The 25,660-nt window shown below is 51.5% G+C and overlaps 11 protein-coding genes across 11 annotated transcripts; 5 read left to right on the plus strand and 6 right to left on the minus strand.

Annotated features, from left to right (window-relative positions):
• Positions 1-285: 285 nt before the first annotated feature.
• On the minus strand, positions 286-852 carry PtrM4_147100 (putative nuclear transport factor 2 protein; the record flags this gene model as incomplete). Its single annotated transcript, XM_066109903.1, has 5 exons — positions 286-399; positions 473-547; positions 598-669; positions 723-787; positions 840-852. The coding sequence occupies 5 exons, from the start codon at positions 850-852 to the stop codon at positions 286-288; spliced, it is 339 nt and encodes a 112-aa protein (XP_065959886.1).
• Positions 853-1,736: 884 nt separating this feature from the next.
• PtrM4_147110 (NADPH-dependent methylglyoxal reductase GRE2) lies at positions 1,737-2,877 on the minus strand (the record flags this gene model as incomplete). The annotated part of the gene is made up of 3 exons (XM_001938811.1): positions 1,737-2,168; positions 2,220-2,537; positions 2,587-2,877. The coding sequence occupies 3 exons, from the start codon at positions 2,875-2,877 to the stop codon at positions 1,737-1,739; spliced, it is 1,041 nt and encodes a 346-aa protein (XP_001938846.1).
• Positions 2,878-3,805: 928 nt separating this feature from the next.
• On the plus strand, positions 3,806-5,120 carry PtrM4_147120 (MetE, Methionine synthase II (cobalamin-independent); the record flags this gene model as incomplete). The annotated part of the gene is made up of 3 exons (XM_001938810.1): positions 3,806-4,014; positions 4,064-4,721; positions 4,770-5,120. 3 exons carry the CDS (start codon positions 3,806-3,808, stop codon positions 5,118-5,120), a joined length of 1,218 nt encoding a protein of 405 aa, XP_001938845.1.
• A 1,113-nt stretch (positions 5,121-6,233) lies between these two features.
• On the plus strand, positions 6,234-8,229 carry PtrM4_147130 (BetA, Choline dehydrogenase and related flavoprotein; the record flags this gene model as incomplete). Its single annotated transcript, XM_001938809.1, has 2 exons — positions 6,234-6,341; positions 6,397-8,229. 2 exons carry the CDS (start codon positions 6,234-6,236, stop codon positions 8,227-8,229), a joined length of 1,941 nt encoding a protein of 646 aa, XP_001938844.1.
• Positions 8,230-11,199: 2,970 nt separating this feature from the next.
• PtrM4_147140 (DUF1996 domain containing protein) lies at positions 11,200-12,611 on the minus strand (the record flags this gene model as incomplete). The annotated part of the gene is made up of 7 exons (XM_001938808.2): positions 11,200-11,505; positions 11,558-11,705; positions 11,761-11,829; positions 11,879-12,006; positions 12,062-12,158; positions 12,212-12,291; positions 12,357-12,611. 7 exons carry the CDS (start codon positions 12,609-12,611, stop codon positions 11,200-11,202), a joined length of 1,083 nt encoding a protein of 360 aa, XP_001938843.2.
• A 1,208-nt stretch (positions 12,612-13,819) lies between these two features.
• Positions 13,820-14,634, minus strand: PtrM4_147150 (60S ribosomal protein eL13; the record flags this gene model as incomplete). Its single annotated transcript, XM_001938807.2, has 4 exons — positions 13,820-14,223; positions 14,274-14,433; positions 14,499-14,529; positions 14,582-14,634. 4 exons carry the CDS (start codon positions 14,632-14,634, stop codon positions 13,820-13,822), a joined length of 648 nt encoding a protein of 215 aa, XP_001938842.2.
• Positions 14,635-15,255: 621 nt separating this feature from the next.
• Positions 15,256-18,644, minus strand: PtrM4_147160 (Leucine-rich repeat (LRR) protein; the record flags this gene model as incomplete). The annotated part of the gene is made up of 2 exons (XM_066109904.1): positions 15,256-16,716; positions 16,794-18,644. 2 exons carry the CDS (start codon positions 18,642-18,644, stop codon positions 15,256-15,258), a joined length of 3,312 nt encoding a protein of 1,103 aa, XP_065959887.1.
• A 684-nt stretch (positions 18,645-19,328) lies between these two features.
• PtrM4_147170 (DUF3295 multi-domain protein) lies at positions 19,329-20,876 on the plus strand (the record flags this gene model as incomplete). Its single annotated transcript, XM_001938805.2, has 1 exon — positions 19,329-20,876. One exon carries the CDS (start codon positions 19,329-19,331, stop codon positions 20,874-20,876), a length of 1,548 nt encoding a protein of 515 aa, XP_001938840.1.
• Positions 20,877-21,283: 407 nt separating this feature from the next.
• Positions 21,284-22,936, minus strand: PtrM4_147180 (uncharacterized protein; the record flags this gene model as incomplete). Its single annotated transcript, XM_066109905.1, has 1 exon — positions 21,284-22,936. The coding sequence occupies one exon, from the start codon at positions 22,934-22,936 to the stop codon at positions 21,284-21,286; it is 1,653 nt and encodes a 550-aa protein (XP_065959888.1).
• A 1,239-nt stretch (positions 22,937-24,175) lies between these two features.
• Positions 24,176-25,057, plus strand: PtrM4_147190 (uncharacterized protein; the record flags this gene model as incomplete). The annotated part of the gene is made up of 2 exons (XM_001938804.2): positions 24,176-24,256; positions 24,308-25,057. 2 exons carry the CDS (start codon positions 24,176-24,178, stop codon positions 25,055-25,057), a joined length of 831 nt encoding a protein of 276 aa, XP_001938839.2.
• Positions 25,058-25,137: 80 nt separating this feature from the next.
• On the plus strand, positions 25,138-25,557 carry PtrM4_147200 (uncharacterized protein; the record flags this gene model as incomplete). Its single annotated transcript, XM_066109906.1, has 1 exon — positions 25,138-25,557. One exon carries the CDS (start codon positions 25,138-25,140, stop codon positions 25,555-25,557), a length of 420 nt encoding a protein of 139 aa, XP_065959889.1.
• Between the last annotated feature and the right edge of the window lie 103 nt (positions 25,558-25,660).

The following is a 25,660-nucleotide window of genomic DNA, read 5'->3' on the forward strand; positions in this document are numbered from 1 at the left end:
AAAGGGCTCGGAAACGTGCAGCGGGTCACAACAAGCACCCGTAGACAGGCTAGAAAGTACAGAAAACAATGCTGATGTCGATTTCGAAATGTTCTAACCAAACCCATCAGCAGCTGAAGGCTAGATGCTACAGCATTGACATCATCTGCCATGCAAGCTGTCGCCCACAAGAATGCTCAATGTTCAAACCATCAACCGTATCAATAACCGTCGCCATCAGAAACATCTTGCTGTCTGAAGTTTCACCACTTTCAACGAATCGGACTTGAAGTGTGAACAAGCAGCCTATGCGGCGGGGTATACGAGACGGAAGACATCATTAAGAACATACCAGCTCCCCTCGGCGTTCTTGAGCTGGAAAGCCTGGGTGAAGCTCATTGGCTTGTCTTCGCCTCCGAGCTATGACTAGTTAGCTGAAGTTCGACCTGAGAATGCGGAAAGTACTTGCCAGAAGCGCACCGGTGACTAGAACGAGGATACCATCGTCGGCGGAAGGCTGTGCATCGACCGTGTCGGTGCGGTGCTGTATCTGCTGGAATGGCAAGTTCTTCCCACAAATCAGTTCTATGCTCTCTCTGTAGATACACTCATCGTTACCTGGAGCTTCTCTACGATAGCGGCTGATCCCTGAGTTCCTTGCGCTTCAAAGGTGAGCATCGAGGTTTCCTTCTGTGACTGTTGTGAGCAGCTGCTGATCTATGCGCTCATGTAGGACCGCATACGTAGAGCTGGGCGAGACCGGCGCGGTTCTCATCGAAAGTCTTGTAGTAGAACTGGACGAACTGCTCTAGAGCTGCATCAGTCGCGGTACGACCGGAGGAGCGCTCGTGGAAGAATACGTCGGCGCGACATGACTGTCTTCACGCTCCGTGCGGTGGGTGATACATACGGGCAATGGCGTTGAAGTCGGCTGCACGGAAGGTCAGTTCTGCGTATACTGCTTTCTGCAAGACACGATGCAAAACAGAAAAGTGCCAGATATTCAATAAGGAAAGAGCCGCAGAGCAAGTAGGAACCCGTTCCCACACACATAGGTTCAGGCACAACAAGCTTCCCAGCTTTCTACTCTGGGCGCATCCAAGGATGCTGGTGGCGGGGTAGAAGTAGCCAACTTACACATCTTTGCGGTTTGTCGGTTTCTTGAGCCGTGAGGTTGGAATCAGAAAGATGTTTGGGCTTGCCGGGTATGCGCGCGACGGCTAGAGTGCAGAATCGGGTGGAAGCCTCGAGATGATGTTTGGGCTTTTGCTGTCACTCCCCGCCATCGGTCATGCTTCGTTGGTGGGGCATGCGCTAGACTTGGAAAGATGCGGCCCGACCTTGTGCCGCGCCGGCCATTTTCTTCGAAGCTCCTTCCTTACTTCTCGAGTCTCAACACCATTACCGGCCACCATTGCGCTTAATGCAGCGCCTTGTGGCCAACCGCACCAGCACCTCCAATGTAAGCACTCTTCCTCTTCTTCTTATTCCTATCGCATTATGATGATCACATAACGATAATTTCCGAGTCAAACGACGGTGAAGTCCAAAAAATTTCAAGCTCAACAGGCTGATTGCGCATCTACAACTTGTACTTTCTATTATATTTTAGGTGTGCTTGCTGACATGCCTTTTCCCAGATCATCATTCATACTGTCTATACCAACGCTTTCGCTCGAGGGTATACTCTAGGTGGTCTATATAGCCATTCGAATGCGCATCCATTGAATTATCATTCTTCTCCCGACCATGACGCTTTACAACCCCTTCTTCTGGAATGACTTGATGCAGTCGACCATGGATTCCTCCAACGTCCTGTACTTCAGACCAAGGATCTCGACTGATCGCTTGTTGTTGTATCCGTACATGCCCTTGCCAGGGGCACCTTCTGGATAGTCGCCGCCGGGTGTAGACTCGCTCGGCAGGTCCTTCAATGCAGGAAAGTTCTTCCTGATGGCATCGCAAATATCCTTGTTGGAGTAGTAGCCTGCAGTGACAAAGAAGCGCTTGTTGGCAGCTTCCGGCTTTTCAAATGCAGCCACGTGTGCTTCGGCCACGTCGCGTACATCTACCCAAAGGTGCTGGGGCGGCATGTTGTTCGGGATCTCATCCTTACATTTGCCCTGGGCAACGCTCAGCATGAATTTATTCGATGTGTTGAGGTTGTCTAAGCTGTCAAGAGCGTGGACCTTGGTCACTGTCAGAGATCACATTCAAGTGGGTGTGCCTTGACTACTCACTATTGGCCCGAAAACCATCGGGGGGTTAATGGTCGAGAGTGAGAAGTTAGGTTTCTCATTCTCCACAAAGTCCCATGCTGCTTTCTCAGCAAATGTCTTGCTTGCTCGATATCCCGTCATTGGGTTCTCCTTAGCCTCCTCTAGCGTGATGGGGTCCCAGTCGTCCTCTGAGTAGACATGTCCAGGCCAGTAGCCCTTGCGGGGGTGTACAATGGCGGCGTATGACGAGGTAACGACTACGTGCTTAACGGAGGGCGCATGCGCCTTGATCGATTTCAGTATAGACGTAGTTCCAACTATCGCGGGGTCAAGCAGATCCTATCTTGTCAGCGAATGGTGTTGGTTGGGTCTTAGCAAGCGCACTTACTTTCTGGACATCAGTCACGTTGTAATGAAAGGGACTCGCGGTATGTAATACAACCTCGAACGGAGGATCGGAGACGACAGCCTGTTCAAAAGCGTCCGGCTGTGCGATATCTGGCACAATGACAAACCCCAATTGACCTTTCTCGACATAGCTCTTGTAGGACTCTTTGATCTTGTCTGCCTTGTCCTGCGTCCGCACAGTGGTAACCACGCTATGTCCGTGGTCTAGGAGGACGTCGAGTGTATGCGCGGCGATGAAGCCACTGCCTCCTGTCAACAGAACTCGTGTCATTTCGGCTTAGTTGGCGGATATGGTGCAATTGATGTTGGGGCGTAGACGTTTAGTTTACGAGCACGCCCTAAGCGGAGTGGCATCCCCTCCATATGTACACTGATCATCATGCGGAGTTGTACTTTTTCCGAGGTCCGAGAAACGGTATTAATGTTCTTTCGTCATTACAAGTGGCGCTGACGCTGACAGAAGTTCTTTGATTTGGTGGCAACGGTGGTTAAGTCCGGTGTTCGGGCCGTGTCATTATCATTGATGCAATGATAGTTTTGGTGGGGCATACTGCGCCTTCCTGTTACCATCTTGCGGCACAACAAACAACTGCTGATCGACAGCTTCACGTCTCTTGGGGTTGCCAAACGGATTGTGGACCTCCCAGTATACTCCGCAGCATAGCCAAATCTTCATCGTCGATCCTTTCTCCAATTCTCTTACACGCCCTGTGGGACATGTAACGTGACATGCATCTGAACCAAGAGCTGGATAAGAATGAGGACGCAGACTCGGTGATGACTGCGAATGCGACGACTGGCTGTTGGTTTAGAGTTTGGAAGGAGACTCACGGTATGAAAAGTCCATCGATGTGGAAGCTCGCGGCACGACGTGTTACGCACACCTCATCTTATCCATCGTAGGCCCCACCATAGCTCGAGCTGGATCCCACATTGGCCGCCCCGCTCCGCGCCATCATATGTACTGAACCCTTCCAATCCGATGAGTGGCCACTATTTGGACTTCGCTTACATGCACCTCGACAGGGGATAGCAGGGTATGGCAGGCTGGCAAAAGAATTCAGCGGTTCTGGCTGAGCGGCTGTGCTCAGTTGTGTTTGCGGGGCAAGCGGCGGACAAGATGAGGGGCAAGACTTTCTGTCAAATACTTCTTCTCGTCTTTCGCTCTTTCCTGAGCTATTCAACCCCTTGAGTCAACCATGTCCTTGAAGAGAAGCCCACCTTTCCGCGCTGAGCACGTTGGCTCATTGCTTCGGCCGCAGGAGCTGGTGCAAAAGCGTTATGACGTCGCCTCAGGCAAGGCGCAGCCAGAGGACCTCATACCTCTGGAGGACACATCCGTCGCGGAGGTCATCAAGACCCAACAAGATTGTGGTTTCAAGGTTGTCTCAAGTGGAGAATACACCAGGTCAGCAACTCAGAACCTTCAAGCCAGGGTCTGAACTAACCTGAGCTAGACACATGTTCTGGGGTACGTTCTTCGAGACGCTCCATGGCATGAAGGAGCTCCAGCTTGGTGTTCTAAAAGGCTATAATAAGGACATGTTCCGAGCTTACGCGCCTGACGTGAAGTCTTTCATGGAAGCAAAAGAAGTGCCCAACCATGTCACTGTCTGCGTCGACAAAATCAAGCACCCCGGAAAGTCAAGCAACCAGCGCGAAGTCGATCTGATGAAGAGTCTCCTGTCTGAGAGCGAGTGGAAGAATATCAAGATTACTTTGATCTCGCCTTCATGGTACCACTTCCGTTACATGAACGGAAGGGCCTATCCGAAAGAAGTCTATGCGAATGACGAAGAGTACTTCGATGACGTTGCCAAGGCATACCAAGAAGAGTTGAAGATATTACATTCGCAAGGGATCAGGAATATCCAGATCGATGATCCTAATCTCGCTTACTTCTGCTCGGACGACATGTTAGCGGGCTGGAAGGCTGACACGACAAATGACAAGTCAGCTGATGAGATGTTCGATTCTTACGTCCGATTCTATAACAAGTGCTTTGAACGTCCCGCGGACATGCACCTCGGCATCCATCTGTGCCGCGGCAACTATGTAGGAAGCAGACATTTCTCCGAAGGTGCATATGACAACATTGCGAAGAAGTTGTTCCAGGTTGGTCCAGTACTCATGACGAGAAATCAAGCATGCTGACGTTAAAAGGACCTCAACGTAGATACGTATTACCTCGAATACGACACCCCGCGCGCGGGAGGGTTTGAGCCACTTGCACATCTTCCCAAGGACAAGAATGTCGTACTTGGCGTCATCACCTCCAAATTCCCCAAGCTCGAGGACAAGGATGAGATGATTGCCAGAGTCAACCAGGCCGCAGATTGGATCGCGAAGGGTACTGGTCAATCACGCGAAGATGCTATCAAACAGTGTTGTGTCAGCCCCCAGTGTGGTTTCGCATCACATGCTGAGGGAAACTCGCTTGGATACGAAGACATGAGGAAGAAATTGCAGCTTGTGAGAAGTATTGCCGATGCAGTATGGCCCGGCGAGCCGTAAACCAGGGTCGAAAACACGTGTTCGGGATGGCGCACAGGTGCAGACGCAGAGGAAAGAGCCGCAAGCCTTAACGCTGCGGGCTAGGCGGGCTAGAGCGAGCATTGAAAGGTCTGTGGAGACTGCCGAATGCCGATTTCAACATGGCTGATGGCGTTTGTATGGCGAGCATGCGTTGAGTGGAGCAGCCGAGTCAGTTACTCTGGGTCTCGTGGCAAAAAGTCGAATTTTTTTTCATCTACCGATAAATCCATCGTTCCTTTCCACGTGGACGCGATGTCCCAGTCGGGCAAAAAATCGGCATTCTACAGAGCCACGTCTTCTTTGTTCCCGAGCCTTTGTGAAGTCCAGGTTCAGAAAGTTTCTAGTGCATGTTGATGCTAATCTGTGTAGGGCGCTAGCGTCCGCTATCCCTGGAACGATTTCTCCACGCGCCTAGCCCACTTCCGAAGCGGGAGGGAGGTCCGACTCACGAATTGACAGACCAGGGTAAGATGTCCCTGACAGGGTTTTGTAATTTCCATACGTGGAACTCATGTCGGCGAGGATCAGAATGCGGAAGGCGTAAGCAAGTCAGATACGGAAGCCGCGGAGGTCCACATCTGCCACTTCATGCTGTAGTACATTCCCAAGTTGATCGAGACTGAACAACAACATGTTGAATCATGAAATGGGGACTATGGCGTCGCGGAATGTTCTTCTTCTTTTCTTTTTTAAAGGCTGAAGTTAACGACCATCATACAGGAACGAACGCCAAATTGTCTCGTTTCCAGATTGCAGCCCGCAGGGTACCCTTGGAAGACCCATATGATCTACACACCAGCCATGATCGTAAGCATTATTTTCCAGGCTGAGAAAGGATCAACTACCGCCACTACCGGTACGTACTGAACATCGCAATCGAGTCTTGCCATCGCATTGCTTGCAGTGATTTTCGTCCGACGCGGCATGTGGCGGCTCGGTTCAATAGGGGCGAGCTGCGTATGCGGTTAAGAATCTACATAAAGGCAGGGGACGTCTTTGAGGATGGTTCAAGCAGGCAACTCTTCAGCCTCTGTCGTTCTTTCCTTAAATACCCATACGGGCGAACAAGTACCTGCCTAATACTTAATCACAATGTTCTTCCCCAAGATCTTCGGGCTCGCGGCTCTGCTTACCCTAGCAAAGGCTGTTGATCTTAAAGGTTACGAATATGTAGTTGTCGGCTCCGGAGCTGGTGGTGGTGTAAGTCATAGACTACCATGAGCACCTATAGAAGTTCTACTAACCATTGTCAAAGCCCCTGGCTGCTCGCCTCGCTCTCGCCGGTCATAAGACACTTCTCATTGAAGCTGGTGATGACCAAGGCGCCAACGTCAACTACACCGTTCCCGCATTCAACGCAAAGTCATCAGAGGACCCCAATTTGGCCTGGAACTTCTTCGTAAAGCACTATGCCGATGAAGAGAGACAAGCACGCGACTACAAGACTAGTTACACCACTCCGGATGGCAGCATATACACCGGTCTCAACCCCCCCGCGGGCTCTGTCATGAAAGGTACGCTGTATCCTCGTACCGGAACTCTCGGAGGGTGCACTGCACACAACGCCCTCATCGCTGTCTACCCTCACCGATCCGACTTTGAACGTATTGCCACCCTCACTGGAGACGACTCCTGGTCTGCGTCCAACATGCGCAAGTACTTTGAGAGGATGGAAGACAACCACTACCTTTTGCTCGACGGTCTGCTCAACGGTAAAGGCCACGGCAAGGATGGCTGGCTTGGCACCGATTACGCACCCATTGACATCGTCACCTCTGACCCTCAACTTTTGAGTGTGATTGGCGGTGCCGCATTCGCTCTTAGCAACGCCACCAACGCCATTGTAAACCTCGGTACCCTCATTGCTGGTGATGCCAACGCCGACACCGAGAGCCGTGACAAGCAGCCCGCTCTCTACCAGATCCCTATCTCTACCACAGATGGCAAACGTGTTGGATCTCGCGAGTTCGTCGTTGCAGTTCGTGATGCTAAGAACGCCGACGGCAGCAAGAGATACCCTCTCGATGTCAGACTCAACTGCCATGTTACCAAGGTCACATTCGACCAGACAGTTACTCCTCCCCGTGCCACCGGTGTTGAGTTTCTTGACGGCCAATACCTCTACAAGGCTAGCCCCAAGTCCAGCGGCGCTAATGGAACTCCCGGTTCTGCCACTGCTTCTCGCGAAGTCATCGTTGCTGGAGGAACATACAACTCGCCTCAGCTCCTCAAGCTTAGCGGTGTCGGTCCTTCTGATGAGCTAAAGAAATTCAACATCCCCGTTGTTGCCGACCTCCCTGGTGTTGGTACCAACCTCCAGGACCACTACGAGATAAATGTCCAAGGAAAAGCACCCTCGGACTTCTCTGCTCTCAATGGCTGCACCTTCAACACCGCCTCACCTGACCCTTGCCTGGAACGCTGGGAAAAATCTATTCTCGGCAACCGCGGCATTTACTCCTCTCCTGGTCTCGGCGCTACCATGTTCTACAAGTCCAGTGTCTCTGAGCGCGACGAGTACGATATCTTCGCCTTCGGTGGCCCCGTCAACTTCCGTGGATACTTCCCCGGCTACGCCTACAACGCCACCTCCGAGCACGACTGGTTCACCTGGGCCATTCTCAAGGCTCACCCCCGCAACACCGCCGGAACCGTCACTCTTCGCTCTGCTGACCCTCTCGATGTACCGGACATCACCTACAACTACTTCGACACCGGTGTCGGTGAGTATGAGAAGGATCTCACCTCGCTCACCGAGGCCGTCAACCTTGCCCGTGACTCCTTCAAGCGCCAACTCGTCCCCATCAAAGAGGTCCTCCCCGGTGCGGACGTCAACACCCCCGAGAAGATTGCACAGTACGCCAAGGACACTGCTTGGGGTCACCACGCCTCGTCGACATGCCCCATTGGTGCTGATGACGACAAGATGGCTGTTCTCAACTCAAAGTTCCAGGTCCGTGGCGTCACTGGATTGAGGGTTGTAGATGCCAGTGTTTTCCCACATATTCCTGGTACCTTCACTGCTGTGTCGACGTACATGGTTGCGGAGAAGGCCGCGGATGATATCCTTAGCGAGATCAAGGCTTAGACGCTGTACATACGATGAGTGCTTTTGTAGCGAAATGAGTTGAATATGAAATAAACTCCCACCTATGATTCTACTGTCTTGCTGATTTCCATGATGTTTAACAATGAAAGTTGGCCATAGCTGGCGTATGTTCACCTTGTTGCGTGAGGCACTGTCGCAGATCGATATGTTCGCGTGGGACATAAATCACGTGTCAGATGTGAAAGCTTCAGTGTTGCTTACTGAATTCTACCAAGTATGAGGTAACTCTGGAGTAGTATCTTGGCTACTATTGATATTGCTGTAACAACGATATGGCGTTGTGAAAATTCGATAGTTAGCATTGATTTCACTCTTCACGTGATGCACGATGCACCCGCATACATGTTCGTTTTAAATGCCCGTTCTGGCATAGCGGGACCGGACCGTCTCTTCTGTTCGCGTCGCCTTACAACTCATGTCAGAGCTCAAAAACAGCTTAATAGCCTTCCCAGGTTGTCTCAGTTGTTTCCCACTTTTGTAATTTTGTTTTGAACGTTTTGTCGTTGACTTTTGAGTATTTTTACAGTCGGCTCAACTCAAAACGGTTTAGCGGTGATGGCGAACCAACCGCTGAGCAAGGACCAGCAACACGAGGCATCCAGTGGTCAACCGTCTCACCAGTCATCCCATTTATTGCCAGAAACCATATGTTCGCGAAGGTAATATATTGCAAATCAGCCTTTTTCGACTGAGATGACGTTATTCTTCATTGTATCTGGGCAACGCTGGATTGTGTCGTGCCAAATGTCAACTAGCTTTACAAATACGCTAACGCTTCCAGGTATCCTTTCTACGAAACAGATGATGATACCCACAACCATAACGATCACGAAAGCGAACAATTTCAATCCAATGATCGCCTTAAAATCATAAATCTCCTTCTGCAGGTCAGCGACTGCTTAAAGAATTTCAACCGCACCGATCAAGAGCCCCATCGTCCCGACTAGGTTCGCCTGAGTGACCTTGCACTCGATCGAACATGTGAATATCCCTACATTCACGCGCAACCGTCGTCGCTATCTCTCGGCACCCACATCAATGGCTCGGTGCAGGAAAACAATCTCGATTGGACAGAATTCTTGCCAGGCCATGACTCGACCAACACCACTTTCGATAACTTGGATTGTGATCAACGTAACGGCTACCAACGTCTTGATTTATCAGCGCACAATCACGGAGTTAGAGATACAGCTCATTTGGAACCCCAACGCGATCTTGGGCAGGCCGCATCACAGCTATGCAGCGAATCTCATGATATCCCCCACAGGGATGAACGTAAAAGGTGGCTACAACTTTGCCGACAATGGCTTCATGATCACGCTTCCAATCCATACCCTACACCAGCAGAGAAGGATGAGCTAGCTTCTATGTCTGGACTATCTCGAGTACAACTGGGATTCTGTTTGCGCAATATCCGAGCCCGCGAGAAACATTGTGAGTTCATGCAGTCAGAATATGATGGACTTACTGACCATGGGCTTAGTACTTGAGGGTCATTCCAAGAAGCATAACAATGAAACTACTGTTCATGCAGGTTCCGGAAAAGAGCCATTCAAGAATTCAAGCTATGTGCAACCCGTTCTCAAAGATAGCGATTACGATATGTCGCTTCCAAGTTGCGATAGCCTGTATTCTCTGTCGTCCATGGCAGGTCCTTCTACACCCCTCGGCTACAATCCGACTGTTACACAGACATACGAAAGCCCCAGAGAAGACTCTCGCCATCAAGTGCTTCGAGCCATATCCAATACCCATGAAGTTACATTAAACAAGCGCAAAGGTCGTCGGCACCGTAACCAAAGGCATCAACAGGGCCGAACTGGCATTGAATTCGATGCGGCTTCAATGAGCATTCTGCCTGGCCTTGGCATGAAGTATCCATGTACGGAATGCCTCGAGGTGTTCAAAATGCTGGTAGTTGGAAGAGGCACGAAACATCTGTACATGGCTATAGTGAGCGAGTATGGACCTGTATGCTTACAGGGGCATCCACGCAACACTATGGTTGTACTTTCTGCTCCGTGTTTATGGATGCAATCGCCGAACCTCATGGACACGCAATCACAGCTTGTCTAGGCAAGGCCATTACCGAACGCACTTTCACCCGCAAAGACTACCTCAAACAGCATGTTTTGGGAACCCATCTTGCTGACACTTCTGATTCTATGCGGAAGAGCTTCAAGGCTCCGGAGTGTTGGTCAAGGGAGATGGAGCCATCACTCCGTGACCCCAAGTCCCTTTGGTGTGGCTTTTGTAACCTTATGTTCAAAACGACCCATCCGCGGATGGGTCATGTCTCTAAACATTTCCACGAAGGTCGCGATATGTCGACTTGGGAGCCACTGAAGAGCTAGCTCATCTGATCAGCGAGCGTTATATTGGCGCTGTCACGACTTACAATGTCTTATTTCTCTATCCTGCTGGTTTTCAGTTAGATATTCTAGTGTATACAGATTTAGTATTACATACCATCCCTACAAATTGTTCTAATATGTATAGTAGAGCCAAAAACAACCCCATCCAGATACGTAGATGCGTAGGTACCTGGTAGGGCTGTGGTAGCGCTTTCCCCTTCTGTTCGCGCCACTCTCCTCCCCTTATATACAAACTATCTCCGCCCGTTTGAAGAATACTGCGCACCCCATCTACAGCTAGCTGTGGATGCGATTACATAGTACTACCTGGACCATAGAATCGCTCATGAGTTGTGATGGTCATCACAACTATCTGTGGCAGTCACGATCAGGTCAGTCTTTCTCGCCTAATTTTCGACATGCCGCGTTCCTTTGGGATCTTCAATTGTCCTGGTACGGGCCTGTACTAAGGATAGTAATTGCAAAACAATGAATTCAACTGAGATAAGACGTGTTATCTTGGAACATCTAAAGCAGTCGGTCTACAAAACGTTACCTATCACGCACAACGACACCCTACCCCGCTGGAAAAAGTCTACATAGGCATACCGTCCATACCAGGCAAGGACGTCATCCAGCCATCACGCTCTTCCTTGACCCGATTCGGAACAACGCACTTGTTTCCATCAGCAGGCTGTTGCGTCTTCAAGCTACCGCAGTTGGCACCCATGCAACCCTTTGCATCATTCATCGCCTTCTGGAGCGAATCGTCTTTCCAGCCAAAGACATAATCGCCGTGCTGGCCATAACCCGTGTTGTCACCTTGGCTGAGATAGAAGGGCTGCGAGCCATCGGTAGGCCACTCAGCTTTGTTGTTGAACTTGGTGGTGTCCCAGACAATCTGTAATGAGGTTAGTCGCGATGAAGAGGAGCCAGGGGGGTAGGTAACAAACCTCGAGCATGATCTGTGGGATCTTGACGGGGTGTGTTGATGGGCATGCGCCACCGGTACTGGTGCCGGAGAAGATAGCTGGGCCGTTCGTGGGGTACGCAACGTGGGATTTGTGGTCGGGCGAGTCGAGGTTCTTGCCATCCCAGCATCTAGACATGTGTCAGTTGGGTCGCACTAAGCACACTGTTGTACATGGTTGCTTACGTTGGGTAGAGGATGTTGCTGCGGATGCCACCAGGGCAAGGCTTGGTAGGAAAGCCCTCGGTATCCAAACTATGGGAGTCAGCAGCGATATCGGAAAGTTATCCAATTGGAAACATACGTGGCGTCCTGGCAGGGCGCAGCATTATCTCCGCCAAAGTTGGGCCCGCTATAGCAACGGAAGCAAGTCTGAGACTTCCGGCCCTTCGATACGCGATTTGCCGCATCGCCTACAAGCATACGGAAGCCCTTTGCGTTGGTATCAGCAAGTAGTGCGATGTTGAAGACACGTGAGTCGACTTACAGGCTTGAAGGCCGTCACGTCGTTCTTGCCACCGGAAACATAGTAAACGACGAAGCCACCGGTAGTCTTCCCAGTGTACTTGTCGTTGAAGAGGTCCCTGACATATTGTAAGTACTAACATCAACAATACGAAGCCAAAGACCAACTGACCTGTTAGGAACCTGAGGAACACGCTTGTACGTTCCGTTCCTGGCCTTGAAGTACATGTTTGCCGTCCAGTAGTTGCTCAACTATCGTTTAAAATGTCAGTGCTGCTCCATTTGTCCATAAATCCTCTTGGGTCTCATCAACTTACATCCTCAGAGTACCCACATGTAGTGCAAGTCGCCAACTTCGAGATGTCCGTGGACTGCATGGAGATGTTGAAGGCGTTACCACCAACCACTTGATGCATATGCGGTGAGGGTGCCACGCCTGGGTTCACCAGCGGATCGATTCGATCAACGACTGACTGCGCACAGCCAAAGCGGAGCATGGTGAAGCCCTGGGAGCCACCGAACTGGGGCGCTGCCTGCGCGAGGGCCGCAAAGAGGAGAGGTGCAAGATACATTGTATACGACAGGAAAAGATGAACAATAGAGTACTGAGCGATATAGCAGAAGAAGTTGAGCTGCTGCAGAAAGAAAAACGACAGCGGAGAAGAAGTACCCTCCCCAAAGAAATACCTCCGACGGCACATCTTCCAAGCCTTACCACACACACAACCCTCCGATCCCAAGAAACCCTCATACCCACCCTAATTCATCTATCCCATCAGCACACCCTCCATTTGTCCATCTCCACATGTCCCTTTCCATCTTTCCTACCTCCAACGACCCCAACTGCCGACTCCCCACACCTACCTCTCCCAACAAGTCCCCCATTCATATATTACAGTGTACAACCACCGAGCGCTACATCAGAATCGAAAACCTGGTTGATCCCACTCTTATTGCTACCTCCTCGTGGCCAATATGCCCGAACGATCGGCAGTTGCGGGACTAATATAGGTATCCGCCATTCGGCTAAAACGCTCGATATTGCTGCATTAATTCTTCGACACAATGTGTGAGGCTGCATGTGATACCGGAGCATGGGGATCTGCGCTGTAAGTACATGGCATGTTGTGGGGAAGCCAGGGGGCTGGATGTCGTGCAACGTCAACGTGGGTGGAAAGGAAGGGGTGGTGTTATTGGTGCTGAAGATGACTGCACGGTGTTTGGCGACGTTGATTTGGAAGAGAAAGAGTTGTAATAGAGCCAACAGGCGAGATACATGATCAAGTTCGTCGATGACGATGGGAAGTACACTTGGGTAACGCGTGCGTCGTTCTGTCGTCGGTAAACGAGTGGTTTGTTGTATGTTAGCTAGCAGCACTTGATAATATATCATCACCTGAGCTGGCCAGGGTAAAATGTATACATGTAGTGATGGTAGAACAATGACTAATCTCTACGAGATGGGTAAGCAATTATGGTCATGTGTCATCCTGTTTTTGTAATATTTGTGAGAATGAGTGCAGGCTCCGGCAGAAAGCAAACGACTCGGACGAGGAAAACGACAGAATGATGTCTTACGACACTAAGAAACATGGGAGGCACGGCTTGCATTTGGAAAACTAGGTATCATTCACATGCTGTCATTTTTGACAGACCTAACCATGACGCCGCCCATGCTGGGGATGCCCACGCTGGGAAAACCCATTGCCGAATCGTAATCTTGACTTTTGTACCGTCATAAGCCATAGCAAAGAACCAAACATTCACTTCAGCGAGAAGTTTATTTCTTCTTGGAGTCAGCCTCCTCAGCCTTGGCCTTGGCGCGCTTCTCCCGGACACCGACGAGGCGGGCCTCAGAGCGGGCGTCACGGAGCTTCCTGTAGGCGTTCTCGGTAGCCTCGTAGTTGCCAATGGGGCCCTCCTCGAATTCGACGACGTTCTTGATGGGCAGGGCAGCGGAGGTGGTGCGGACGAGGTTGTCAGCGCTCTTAGCGGCCTTGACGTCCTCGGCGGAAGCATCACCCTGCTTGGTCTTGCCGTTGCGGCGGGGGAAGAGGATGAGACGCTTCCTGTACTCTTGGAGGCGCTCGACGTTGGCCTTGAGGCCCTCCTCGGAGAGGTTCTGGCGGCGAGGGTCGACCGAGATACCGATGGTGCGGGCGAACTTGCGGGGGATACCGGCGGCTGATTACTGTCAGTACGTGCTGTTCGAGAAAGTACGAGAAGATATGTACCCTTCAACTCAACGAGAGAGAAACCACGGCCGGGGCGGACACGGCGGTTGTACTTGACAGTCGGGCAGCGAACGACGGGCCTCAGCTTGTCAACAGGCCTGGGGGCGACCTTTGCAGCCTTGGCAACACGCGCATTGCGTCTGGACTTCTTCTTGCCAGGCTATTTGCAGTGTCAGAATCTAAACACAGGCGCCACAACTCTCAGCAAGGTGAGAGGGGAATTACCTGGTCGAAGTGCACGCGGACGTAGCGTTGCCTGTCAAAGTCAGCACTACTCAATATGAAGAATATGTACCTAGTATACTCACCAGTCCTTGTGGAAATGGTTCTTCTGGATCTGCTGGTTGTGCTTGATCGCCATTGTGTCGGATTGTCTATCGCAAGCTTGTCAGCCCTCGTCGTCCTTTTCTGAATCAATCGCAGCGCCGATTGTTTAATGATTCGAATGCGCGATGCATGGGTTCTTGACGTACCTCGATGGCGGACCTGGTGGTTAGTTATCGTACGGCTGTCAGGGAGAAATGTCGAAGTTCGCGATCAATTTTCGCTCTCGTGCGCGAGCCGAGTGACCGGCAAAACGTTGCGCCGGGGGTTAGCGTTGCCCCTAGTAGGAATGGCCGATGTCACCGAACAATCACCGACTCATCTTACTGAATATCACGCCGACATGCGTACGAAATGACAGCACATAACACCTGATTGGAAGTGGTTTTGAGGTCGGTTTTCTGTCTCAAGTTTCTGGAGATGTAACATCTAATTAACACTCGCATGGAGAACTAGTCACAATGAGAAGATGATATGAACAGATCCCTATTTACCCATTGATATCGGGCGTTTACTATACAAGAATGAATTACAAAAAGCGTAAAAATGTATCTTAGAAAAGGTGGAAACTCAACCAATCCACCTGAACCCAAATCTGTGCTTCCGTCACACAACAATTGCCCCCAGAACAGAACCCCTAATACACCAAAACGAAGGATTAAAAGCTCCCATCATTAGCGTCGAAAAACTCAGTCCCTGCACTATCAGCGCTCTTCCAACTCTCCCTTGGAATCTTGTCTTTGAGCCATGTCAGAACAGCATCTGTTCCCTTTTGGAGCACCTGTCGGTTGGGAACCCTGAACTTGTTCCCTTCGACCTCCAGGCCCGTCAAGGTGCCTTGGAGCAGGCCGATGCGTGGCTCTAGACGCTCAATGTCGTTGTTGCCTAGATTCACGATCCTCAGATTGGTCAAGCTATCGACGGATACTTCGGAAATCTTGTTGTCCGAAGCAAGCAGAGTCGTGAGCGAGGGAAACGACACATGAAGTATTGGGAGGATTCCAGAAAGGCGGTTGATCGAAACATCAAGAGTGACAAGATTAGGTGCGGTAAGGTATGTCGTCAGCGGCGTTAGAGAGGTAATCTTGTTGCTGGCGAGGCGAAGATCTCGGAGTTGTGGAAGATCGAGCGGAGCGGATAGTGCGACTTCGATGTTGTTCCTGGAGAGATCCAACAGAGTGAGATGGTCAAACTTCACTACGATGGACGGAATGGCCTCGAACTTGTTTCGCTGCAGGTGTAGTTGACGGAGTCCCTCTGCGAAGACCTCCAATGTGGCATCATCTATTTCCAGTTCACTCATGTCCTTGTCGGCGAGATCCAAGGTGCCTGAAGGAGTGAGTTGCCATTGGGTCTGAGTCTCTTCAACTGCGTTATCGAGGTCTTCGTCGATATTGGCTAGAGCTTCATCAGCTGGCAGTCGAGCAGCCAAGTCACGCTTCATCTCATCTGTGCCCATGGTGAGGAACTTGCGATCACGCAGTGGGTTCGCAGCGACTGTGAGATGATCCAGACTCTCCATAAGAGCTATTTTCTCATCTAGCTGTGTAATGTCGTTTCCTGTAAAGTCCGCAGTACGGAGCTGGTGTAGAGTGACGAAGCCTTCCGGCAAGGCCGAAAGCTTGTTCTCGCCTACTAGAAGCGTGATTAGACTAACCCAGGTCGAGACAGTGGGTAGAGACGTAAGTCGGTTCGTGGAAACGTTGAGAACCTTGAGGGCAGGCAAGTCCATTGCATCGCCGTCGCATAAAGAAGTAAGTGAATTCTGTGCCACATGTAACTCCTGTAGGGCTGATACAGAATCTATGCTGAATAGTGTGCCCCCGAGGCGGTTCTTCGATGCGTGAAGTTCAATGAGGGTCGATGAAAAGACCTGACGGGGAATAGAACGCAGCTGGTTGTCAGAAACATTAAGCGTTCGTAGTTGAGCCATGCGCTCAATGTCTATCGGTATGCTAGTCAGTTTGTTGGATTGTAGCTCGAGGACCTCTAAACCAGTAAGGTTGCAAAGGGCTGGAGAAAGGTCTCCTTGGAGATCGTTCTCTCCCAGCTTCAGTTCCCGCAGTGTTGGTATCTGAGCAATAACATCCAGCATATCCATAGATAGCTTGTTTCTTGACTGGGGTGTGTTAGCAGTGTACACCACACGCGCATCATAATCATCATAAGCCGCAGTGAGGGTTCACAAGTACATACCAAGTTCAATTTTGATAGCTGGGTGAGTCGCCTCATGCCGACTGGCAGCTCTCGAAGCAGGTTGCCGTGGAAATCAAGGTTCTGGACTCCCCCAAACTGAGGCCCAGCCTCGTCAGAATCCACCATGTCTTCGACTGTGACATCCGGAAACATGCTGTCTGGAAGAATCTCCAGCTCGTTATCAGCAGCTAAGATGGTGCTAAGATCGACGACCTCGCCCCAGGCAACCTTTGTATCGTTGGGATCGTAAATGTACATGGAGAGGACATCGTCTGGGATCTCCTTCAATCCCATTGCCGCAATGTTCAGGCGCCCGTCCGAACGAGCGCTATCGATACGTCGTCGCAATACAGACTTGCCACCCTTTGGGTTCTGGTTGAAAGGATCATCTTCGAGCCCAAAGTCAAAAGTTGCAATTTCGGCAGGATCAGGCACGATGACATCTGTAGGCGGAGTGTTGTTCCTCACCGGCTCGGTCTTTGCCTGTTTAGCAGCTGCTCTTGCCTTTGCGATTTGTTCCCGCAGTGCGTTGGAAGAACTTGCGGGTTTGGGGGGCGATTCGGTAACGTCGGGCTTCTTTGCAGCCTTGGCTTTCGCAATGTGATCGCGCAGCGCGACGGAAGAGCTGGGAACCCTTCGGACAGTGTCTGGTGTCTTCTTCACAGGGGTATCACGATTTGGCGAGGCGACTGCAGTTCCAGGAGGTGAAATAGCCTGACCAAAAACATTGCCTAGTGATGGTTTGGGCTTCGGTGTTCGCGTAGCAAGGCTTTTGCTTGTTGATAGCGGTCGAGCTTTGGGCGTGTTCTGCAGGTTCTGGGTAGTAGACAATGTCGATGATGATGGCTGCTTCTTAACCGTCGATACGGAACGTGACACGGAGTTTGTTCTACTGGGCGTTACAGTAGATGTAGTGACGCTTGCACTGGCGCTTCGCTGGCCGGGAGCTGTCATTGACAGTCTGTTGGATGGGCCACCAAGCCTCCTCGGTGTAGCTGGTGCTGCTTGTGGGGCGCCATCACTTGTCGAGGGTCTACTGCCGTTCGACGTTGCGGAGGCTGGTCGCAGCGGAGGGGGCATGCTGTTGTCGGCATTGAAGAAACTCGACCTGCGTCTACCTTTCTTAGGTGCTGGTGACGACGGCAGCTGTGATAGACTTTCTATGGTTCTTTCTGAGAGCGACTGTCTACTTTTCTTCCTCGCTATGTCCTTGGATATCGCATCATCTTTGACTGCGTAGTCTGCCTCAGGATCGTCCTCGTTGAAGCCTGCCCTTGAACTGGCTCGCGAGGACGCCCTTGATGCTGACCTGAAGTCATTTAGGCTACCGAGTGTATCGTCTTCGCCTGGGGTAGATGAAGAGGTTGGCCTTGACTGCTCGTTTGCCTGACGAGATGGGGGGCGCGCAAAGGGTCGTCTAATAACGGATGCGTCGCTCGAAGTCGAGGAGATGGTAGAGGTGATGGAATGACGTGGATGGCCAAAGCTGGGGATCCCGCTCGCCCGGCGAGGGTTGGATGCCAGGGGAGCTCTACCAGAGCTTGAGTTGGCAGACGTTGGCTGCGAGGCGGTCGACGCGGTGGTGTTGGAGCGGGCGAGCGATGCCCTCGATGTCTTCTTCTGTAGTGTCGATGCTGTCGGTCGCGATATAGACTGGAGCGACGGTTTCCTCCGCAGGGGTTGGTCGTTGGATATGTTGGATATGGCCGAGTTGGACGGCTTCTTGCGCAGCTGTTCGGTCGAAGCTGGCGCCCGCAATTGCGAGACACTGCCTGAGGGTCTAAGCACCGGGAGTCGGGATGGCGCTGGTCGGGGGATGCCTGACGGGCGTGAGACGGGTGATGATTCCATGGTCGTGCGCGCTATACAATGCTACGCCTAATGGCTAGGGAGGCGTTCATGCAAACGAGCAAAGCGAAACACACGCCCAACCAAGAAAAAGGGCCCTGAGTGCTCCGCTTACGGAAGACGACTTGTTTCCTGACAGGTTGCTTTTGCACGAGGCCAAATCTCCGCGCTCGGAGCGGCTGCGTGTCTGAGCGCGGGGGGTGGCCGTTGCTGTTACCCATCGCAACCCCGAATGTTTAGAGTTTCATCATCGCGCGCCCGTATTGGGGTTAGCGCTGGTGCCCGCCGTGGCAGGAACGACGGACGGGCCCACAAACCTCGACAGGTCTACCCGCTACTCAAGCATCTTCTCCGCTGTCACGCTTGTTCCGCGCGCATCGTCTGTTGCCAACGCATCTTTATCTCCCTTGGGAACTTGTTGTAGTCGCAGCCCATTCACGACTCTTCTTGTGCAAACGCGCGTCGACACGCGCACACCGGCCACCGCTGTTTGCATCTTCGTCGCCGAGCATTGTCATACACACCAACATCCCCACCACCCGCGCCGTACTCCCAGCTTCTTTGACACCGTCTTTTCCCGCGTCTCAGACTTGGACGGGACAAAACGCACGTCTACCCCGCCAACACCCTTCCAGCACACCCTCTCCAAGTGTGGTGCGTCGCTAGGCCGATCGCGCCTCGGGCAGCATGGAGTCCCACGCACCGCAATACCAACCGTCGCAGGACACATTGGTGCCTACTACCGAATATGCGCCTCCTGAAACGCCCAAGCTGCGCTCCCCATCGCCTGCTGAGTCGGCCGCGGCCTTGAGCATGTCAAAACTCGCGTCCCCAGACCGTGTCAAGTTCATCTCCCCCGCACCTCGAACAACTTCCTCCATGACACCTCCACCGTCTTCGCAGATCCCAGGCATACGCGCTGCAATGCGGACGCCTACTCCCCCCACCCCACAGCTTACTTCTCCGCCGCCTACCAGTAAGCTGCCAGACCAGCCGTCTGCCTTGACAGACATGGGAGCAGGCTTGTACCCGCAGGATCAGGTCAATGCTGCTTCCGCTGAGGAACTGCGGTCCATGGTCAACAGTCTGTCCAATGCATTACGCGACATGCGGCTTTCAGCAGCCCACTACAAGCTACAGTACAACATGGCTGTAATGGAGAGCCAGGAGGCCGCAAGCCGCATGGCTGTTGAGCTAGCCATGACCCACCGAGAATTAGACGTCCTCCAGCAAGCCGAAGAGAAGCGCAAAAACACTATTGCAGTCCCTGAACAGAACTACCAGGAGTCGGCACATGCAGCCAATGCCATGTTACTCTCTGACATGAGTCGCCAGAACCAAATGTTGCAGAGCGAAAACGAGGAGCTTCGCGATATGCTTGAACAGCAGAAACGCCTGACGGAGCACCGAGAAGGCGAGCTTGCTAGCGTCTTGGACGAGAACGACCGGCTCAAGACACGCATTCGCAAGAACCGCGATCATATTGCTCCCCTTCTTGAGCAAATCGAGCAATCCTCGCCGCGATCCAACTTTGGAACCCCCCTCCAACCTACTCCCAGAACTCGCGTTGGTCGTGTTCCAGCCCCTCTTTCTCAAGACAGCAGAAGTCAAAACAACTTTGAAGCTCTTCTGCTAGCCGACAAGATGCTGAGCCAAGAGGTTGCCACTGCTCCTTCGACCCCGAACAGGATACACGCACCCAAGTCACGCTTTGGTCATCAGCGAGGCGCACAGTCCTTGTCATCAATACCTCAGACGCCCAACCGTCGAGTTGCCTACCCACGTACCCAGGTACCTCGCACACCACCAGCGTTTGTGCCAACCAGCATACCTCAATCAGCACCCCCAGCGCATTACCAGCATCAGCAGAAGCCCTCGAACACCAGACGCCAAAGCAGCAACTCGACCATCACGGCGTCTAGCATTGATGATGAGGAAGCTTTCACTGACAGAGAGGAAGATGAAGTGCCTGAATCCCAAGCCAGCCAAATGGCAAGAAATCTCCTTCAAAGACCGCCCCCAACAAAGGGCATGATGTCTGCCCCAGCACCACAATCGAATCTAATTCAAAGCAAAATCTTCGGACAAGTCAAGAAAGGCCATGGCCTCAGCCGCGCTGGCGAGTTGAAGCGAGGGCGCGTAGCGTCTACCACCGACCTTCAAACAAGTCCACCAAAGCGCGGACGCGTTGATCAAGGAGTAGGTCTCGGCATTGGCGGCTTATTGCGCGAATAGAACCGTTCCTGACCGTTTTGGCAGGGAGCTTTTTAGTTACGAATTATTATGATTATGGAAACGACGGGTGCAACTTGGCTTGCAGCTTGCTTGTTTGTTTTTTGCAATTGGTTTCTTTTGGAAACTACGGTTTGGATACCCTTCTGGCATGCTGTTTGAATCTACAGCGAAACTGACTTTATGCTTTACCCGCTATGATGCATGGGCCTTTTATTGGATATGATGGATTGTCATAGAGGGCATGTGGGGGGATATCTATTTAGCTAGCGACCTTGCTTCAATGTATAACATGATCCATGGGCGAGCGGCGCACACGGGCGAGCGGCGCACCCCACCAACTTTTGCAACTTTAAAGCGATGCATCTCAACAACGCGATAATATTATTGCTAGATATTAATACAGTAGATTACTCTATATTAATAGTATCAGTCTTGCATGTGCGCGAGTTGTGCCCAGTCTCCTTGCACCTAGTGCAGCGCCTTTGAGCCCGCTGGCTAAGGCCTGATCGCGCTCCTCCTTGACGCTCTTCATGAGCAATCTGCTGGTCAGCCTCATTTTGAGCCAGTATATCCTCTCCAGCTCCCTTTGTGAGTACTCCATGCTTCTGTATACGCCTTTTAGAGCGCCGCCTACGCTCTGAGGCTGCGCTGTTGGCCTTCTCAAGACTAGAGATCCGATCGCGCATCAGCTCAGCAGAGAGCATCATCACCTCGGCGCCCTTCTTTAGCTGGTCAATCGCCATAATAATTGAAGCTGGTGATGAGCTCTTGTGCTGGCGCACGCGCTCACGTATTAGGCTTGACTGAGCCTCAAGCTCACGTACGTTGCTCGGCGTTTGAGCTACCCAGGGAGCCTCTGGCAGAGCTGCTGGAGGAGTAGGTGTACGCAGTTGTACATCTACCTTTGATAGAACAGCCTCTGGTTGTAGAGGAACAAGGCCTGCGCCGCGGAAGGCTGAGCAGATATTGGCTGGCGTGAACGCTTGATCAAATGCTGCCTTGAACGCTGGCAGAAACTCTAGCTTGGTGATGTGGTTGATGTGGTTGCGCATGAGGCTCTCCACCTCACGGCTGTACGCGCGCTTCAATGGCGAGAAGCAGCCAACATCAAGTGGCTGGAGTAGGTGAGATGAGTGAGGAGGCATACAGAGCGTATGGATATTGTTCTCCTTGCAGAGCTCCTGGAACTCTAGAGATTGGTGGCTCTTATGGCCATCAATAATAAGCAGGCGACGCGCGCCTACACTACGAGCCTGCGTGTGAGCGTTGAAGTGCTTTAGCCACTCAACTCCAAGCTCATTATTCGTCCAGCCATTATCGCTGACTGCGATCGCCCAGTCGCGTGGGATCTCAGCTTCCTTATACCAGGCTGATAGGTGGTACTGGCCAGCGAAGATGAGGAACGGTGGGACTGACCAGCCAGCAGCGCTGATAGCAGCGATCAGCGTTACCCACTCGCGATTGCCTGGCTGAATACTCTTCGGCCTGCCTCTCCTCTCTGCTCCTGTTATAACTAGCTGCGTTGTAATCTTGCCCATCATAAAGCCAGCTTCATCAAAGTTGTAGACGTCCTCATCGCAGATACCTAGCTCAGCCTTTGTCTCTTCTATAAGCTTAAACCACCTCTTTATTAATGTTGCATCCTCACAAAGAGCTCTCTGCCTATCGTACGCTTGGTTGAAACACGTCCGAAGACTGTCTGTACGCTTAACAAAGGTAGATGGCCAGTTGACTCCAACCTGCTCTCCACCACGCGCAGCCAGCAGCTTATCAGCCATATCACGTACAGCTGTGTAGGTAGGCGCAAATCCACGCAGATCTAGCTGAAGTATATAGCTGATAATCACCTCCTCTTCTCTCTGGGTAAGCTTCCTTGAGTTGGGCGGGCAATCGCGTCGGGCAGGTATACCAGCGCGTCGGCGGCGGAGCGTTGTTTCGGCTACGTTGTAGACTACTGCAGCAGTACGGGTACCTTGGATCTGGTGCGCATTAATAGATGAGATAGCAAGCTGAATATCTGCTTCATTTGATAGTAATTGAGTAGCGCTGCGTTGAGCCATTGTAGATTAAGATCAGTAAGGTGAGTAAAGTTGGTGGGGTGCGCCGCTCGCCCGTGTGCGCCGCTCGCCCATGGATCATGTTATGTGTATGCGCTCAGCGATATTTCTTCTTCCTGTGTGTGCCATCCCCACAAACCCTCACGTTCGTGCTTTTTGAGGGTGTAGGGGAACAACTAGTCCAAGCTACCTTGAGTATCCCTGATGCTTGCAAGACGCGTTCTGTTGACGAACTACCCCGCAAAAAAGCTGCTTCCTTTTTGTTTTGACGAAGAATAGATCATGGATAGCCAGGCAAGAATCACAGGGTTCAACTCGATAGGCGGCAACGAGGACACGGCGAGTAATACCACACTTGCAATACTGTACGCTGCGTAAGACTTTACGAATGTGTTGAGCCCGAGTGCTTCCATAGTTAAAGTTCGATGACTCAGTCACATCATTGCGGCTTCCGGGCCGGCTTGTTGATTTGTTTACATCATCGCTTTATTGGGCTTGCAGCATACATATCGGCGTCATGCACCCAGAGAAATCTTCGAAGGGCTAATACGTATTGACATAGCTATCATTCTTGCAAGAGTATGTTGAGGTGAGAATTTGATTCATATTCGTCCGGTCTCTCACCTTTCCAAGGTTTGCCTGCTATTTAAGCAGACCGAGCAACCGCCATGGGTGTTTTATTTATTCTTTTGGAAACCTCATGTCTTGAGTACTTGGTTTGAGACCCCGGTGAGAGTGGCTGTTGCTCAACTTGAGAGTTCTTTCTCTTCTTGATTGTCACCACGTGTATCTGCTGCAAATAACATTAGGAAGCCACGCATGTCCTTACACGGTTCATTGCGCGAATGAGCTTAGGAAGCAAATTGATTTCATCATATCGATACCAGCCCACATCGCAAGACTTCACCGACCATACACACGCCATGCACGTCACTAAAGAGCATACATGTACAATACAGTCAACCCAAACTGGCGCATCAAGCCACACGCGGCCACCACTCTCAAACAAACGCATAAGATTAACTCCACCCCCTGAATGAGAACTTCCACGCACGCGCGCTTCTCAGCGGAGAGTATATCACCGCTCACTTTCACCATGCACCTGCACTCATCGGACGACTAAGGGCCCCGCGCTAGTAGCTACAAACGGATACAAGATGATACACGCTTTTCAACTCTGCTGGGTGCAACTGGACTATACGACTATAACGCAGCTGGGATCGAACCTCGAGCAACACCATCATGGCCTCTACAGTGTCTTTTGTGAACCTGGAGAGGCGCAACATTACTGAGCCGAACGTTTCCAAGGTTGCGAAAGACCAAGTATGCAAGCTCAGCCTTCCCAGAGAGATTCGTTGTTCACATTTGTGCCAGGGCATCCCAACCGCGACCCAATCTCAGATGGAGAACAAAGACGAGCTTGCGAAGCTGATCGCCTGCGCCATTCACAACCTTGAGGAAACCATGAACACCACTATCGACAAGAGTCGGGAGGCCAAAGAAACTCACAAAGCTGAGAGAGCGATAATCGACGAAGCACGGGAGCGCACCCAGCACCACAATACTATCTTCAAGACGAGGGAGCGACTGTTCTTCCGACTGCCTAGAAACCAAAGCGTCATTCCGGTTCACAACGCCTTGCTAAAAGAGCATGCGAAAGAGCGCATGCTGATCAGAGAAGCTTTCACAGTAGCCAAGGCTGGAAAGATAGACCTGCGAGAGAAGAAGAAGGCTGAGAGCACGGAGACTGAGGCCATGCTTTCTAGACATAGAAAGCAGATTGAACTGCTTCATCGCATCGCCGAGTATTCAGGGAGCGATGTGGTATCTACGACTACAGAGGAGCAAGTTGAGGGTCGTTTCGATGATGTCTCTGTCCGTTCATCTAAACCAACACCTCGAAACCAGAAGGACAACGAGAATCCGCATCGAAAAGCCACCCCCAAGCGCACGGTATCTTCCAGTGCTACCAAAGATGCCATTCATAAAAGCAAGATGAGCGAGACAACAGTGCCAACGAACGGAAAGTTGGAAGAAATTTGCGACGCCGGCCATACACATGGTTGCCTGCAAGTTGAAGATGTTGCTGCAAGTTCTCCACACGGCCAAACTTATATGTACTAATGACGCGTTTGAAGCTCTACACGGCGGATCCCACCTGCATCAACGTTATCAACGAGGACCAGGATGACTTGAAAATTTGGATGCACTGCCATGTGAAACTTTGCAATGATTCCATTGCTGAACTTGAGGAACAGCACAAGGAGGAGGCCGAAATGGCGGAAGACGATCACGAACGGGAAGTCTCTGCCCTTGAGGGTGTCGTACTAGAGCGCGGCTGCCAACTTCGTCGATTCACAGACATACTTGTCGCCCTTCATGATCTAGACACCGGGAAGCCACAATGGTCCAGGATTTCGGATATGGTTATCGCCGAAACAGCTTCGATCAGAGAAGAAGCGTGGTCGATCAATGCGAAGATCCACAAATGCAAACAAGAATTTGAAGAACGTCAACAAAAGGCCGTCGCATCGGTCAATGAACGCAGACAACTATATACAGTAGTCATCGAGGACATCAACGACTATGCCGAGGCTTGCGGTATGCATCTGAAAGCTGATTGAAGGTCACCAAGGTTGTCTTCGTTGGTACGGACACATGGGAGGACAGACCACGTACATTGGCAACGCAGCGGTTACCAATACTTGGATGCACTTTCATTACGTG

This window comes from Pyrenophora tritici-repentis, chromosome 9 (assembly GCF_003171515.1).
Source record: "Pyrenophora tritici-repentis strain M4 chromosome 9, whole genome shotgun sequence".
In the NCBI taxonomy this organism is placed as follows: domain Eukaryota; kingdom Fungi; phylum Ascomycota; class Dothideomycetes; order Pleosporales; family Pleosporaceae; genus Pyrenophora; species Pyrenophora tritici-repentis.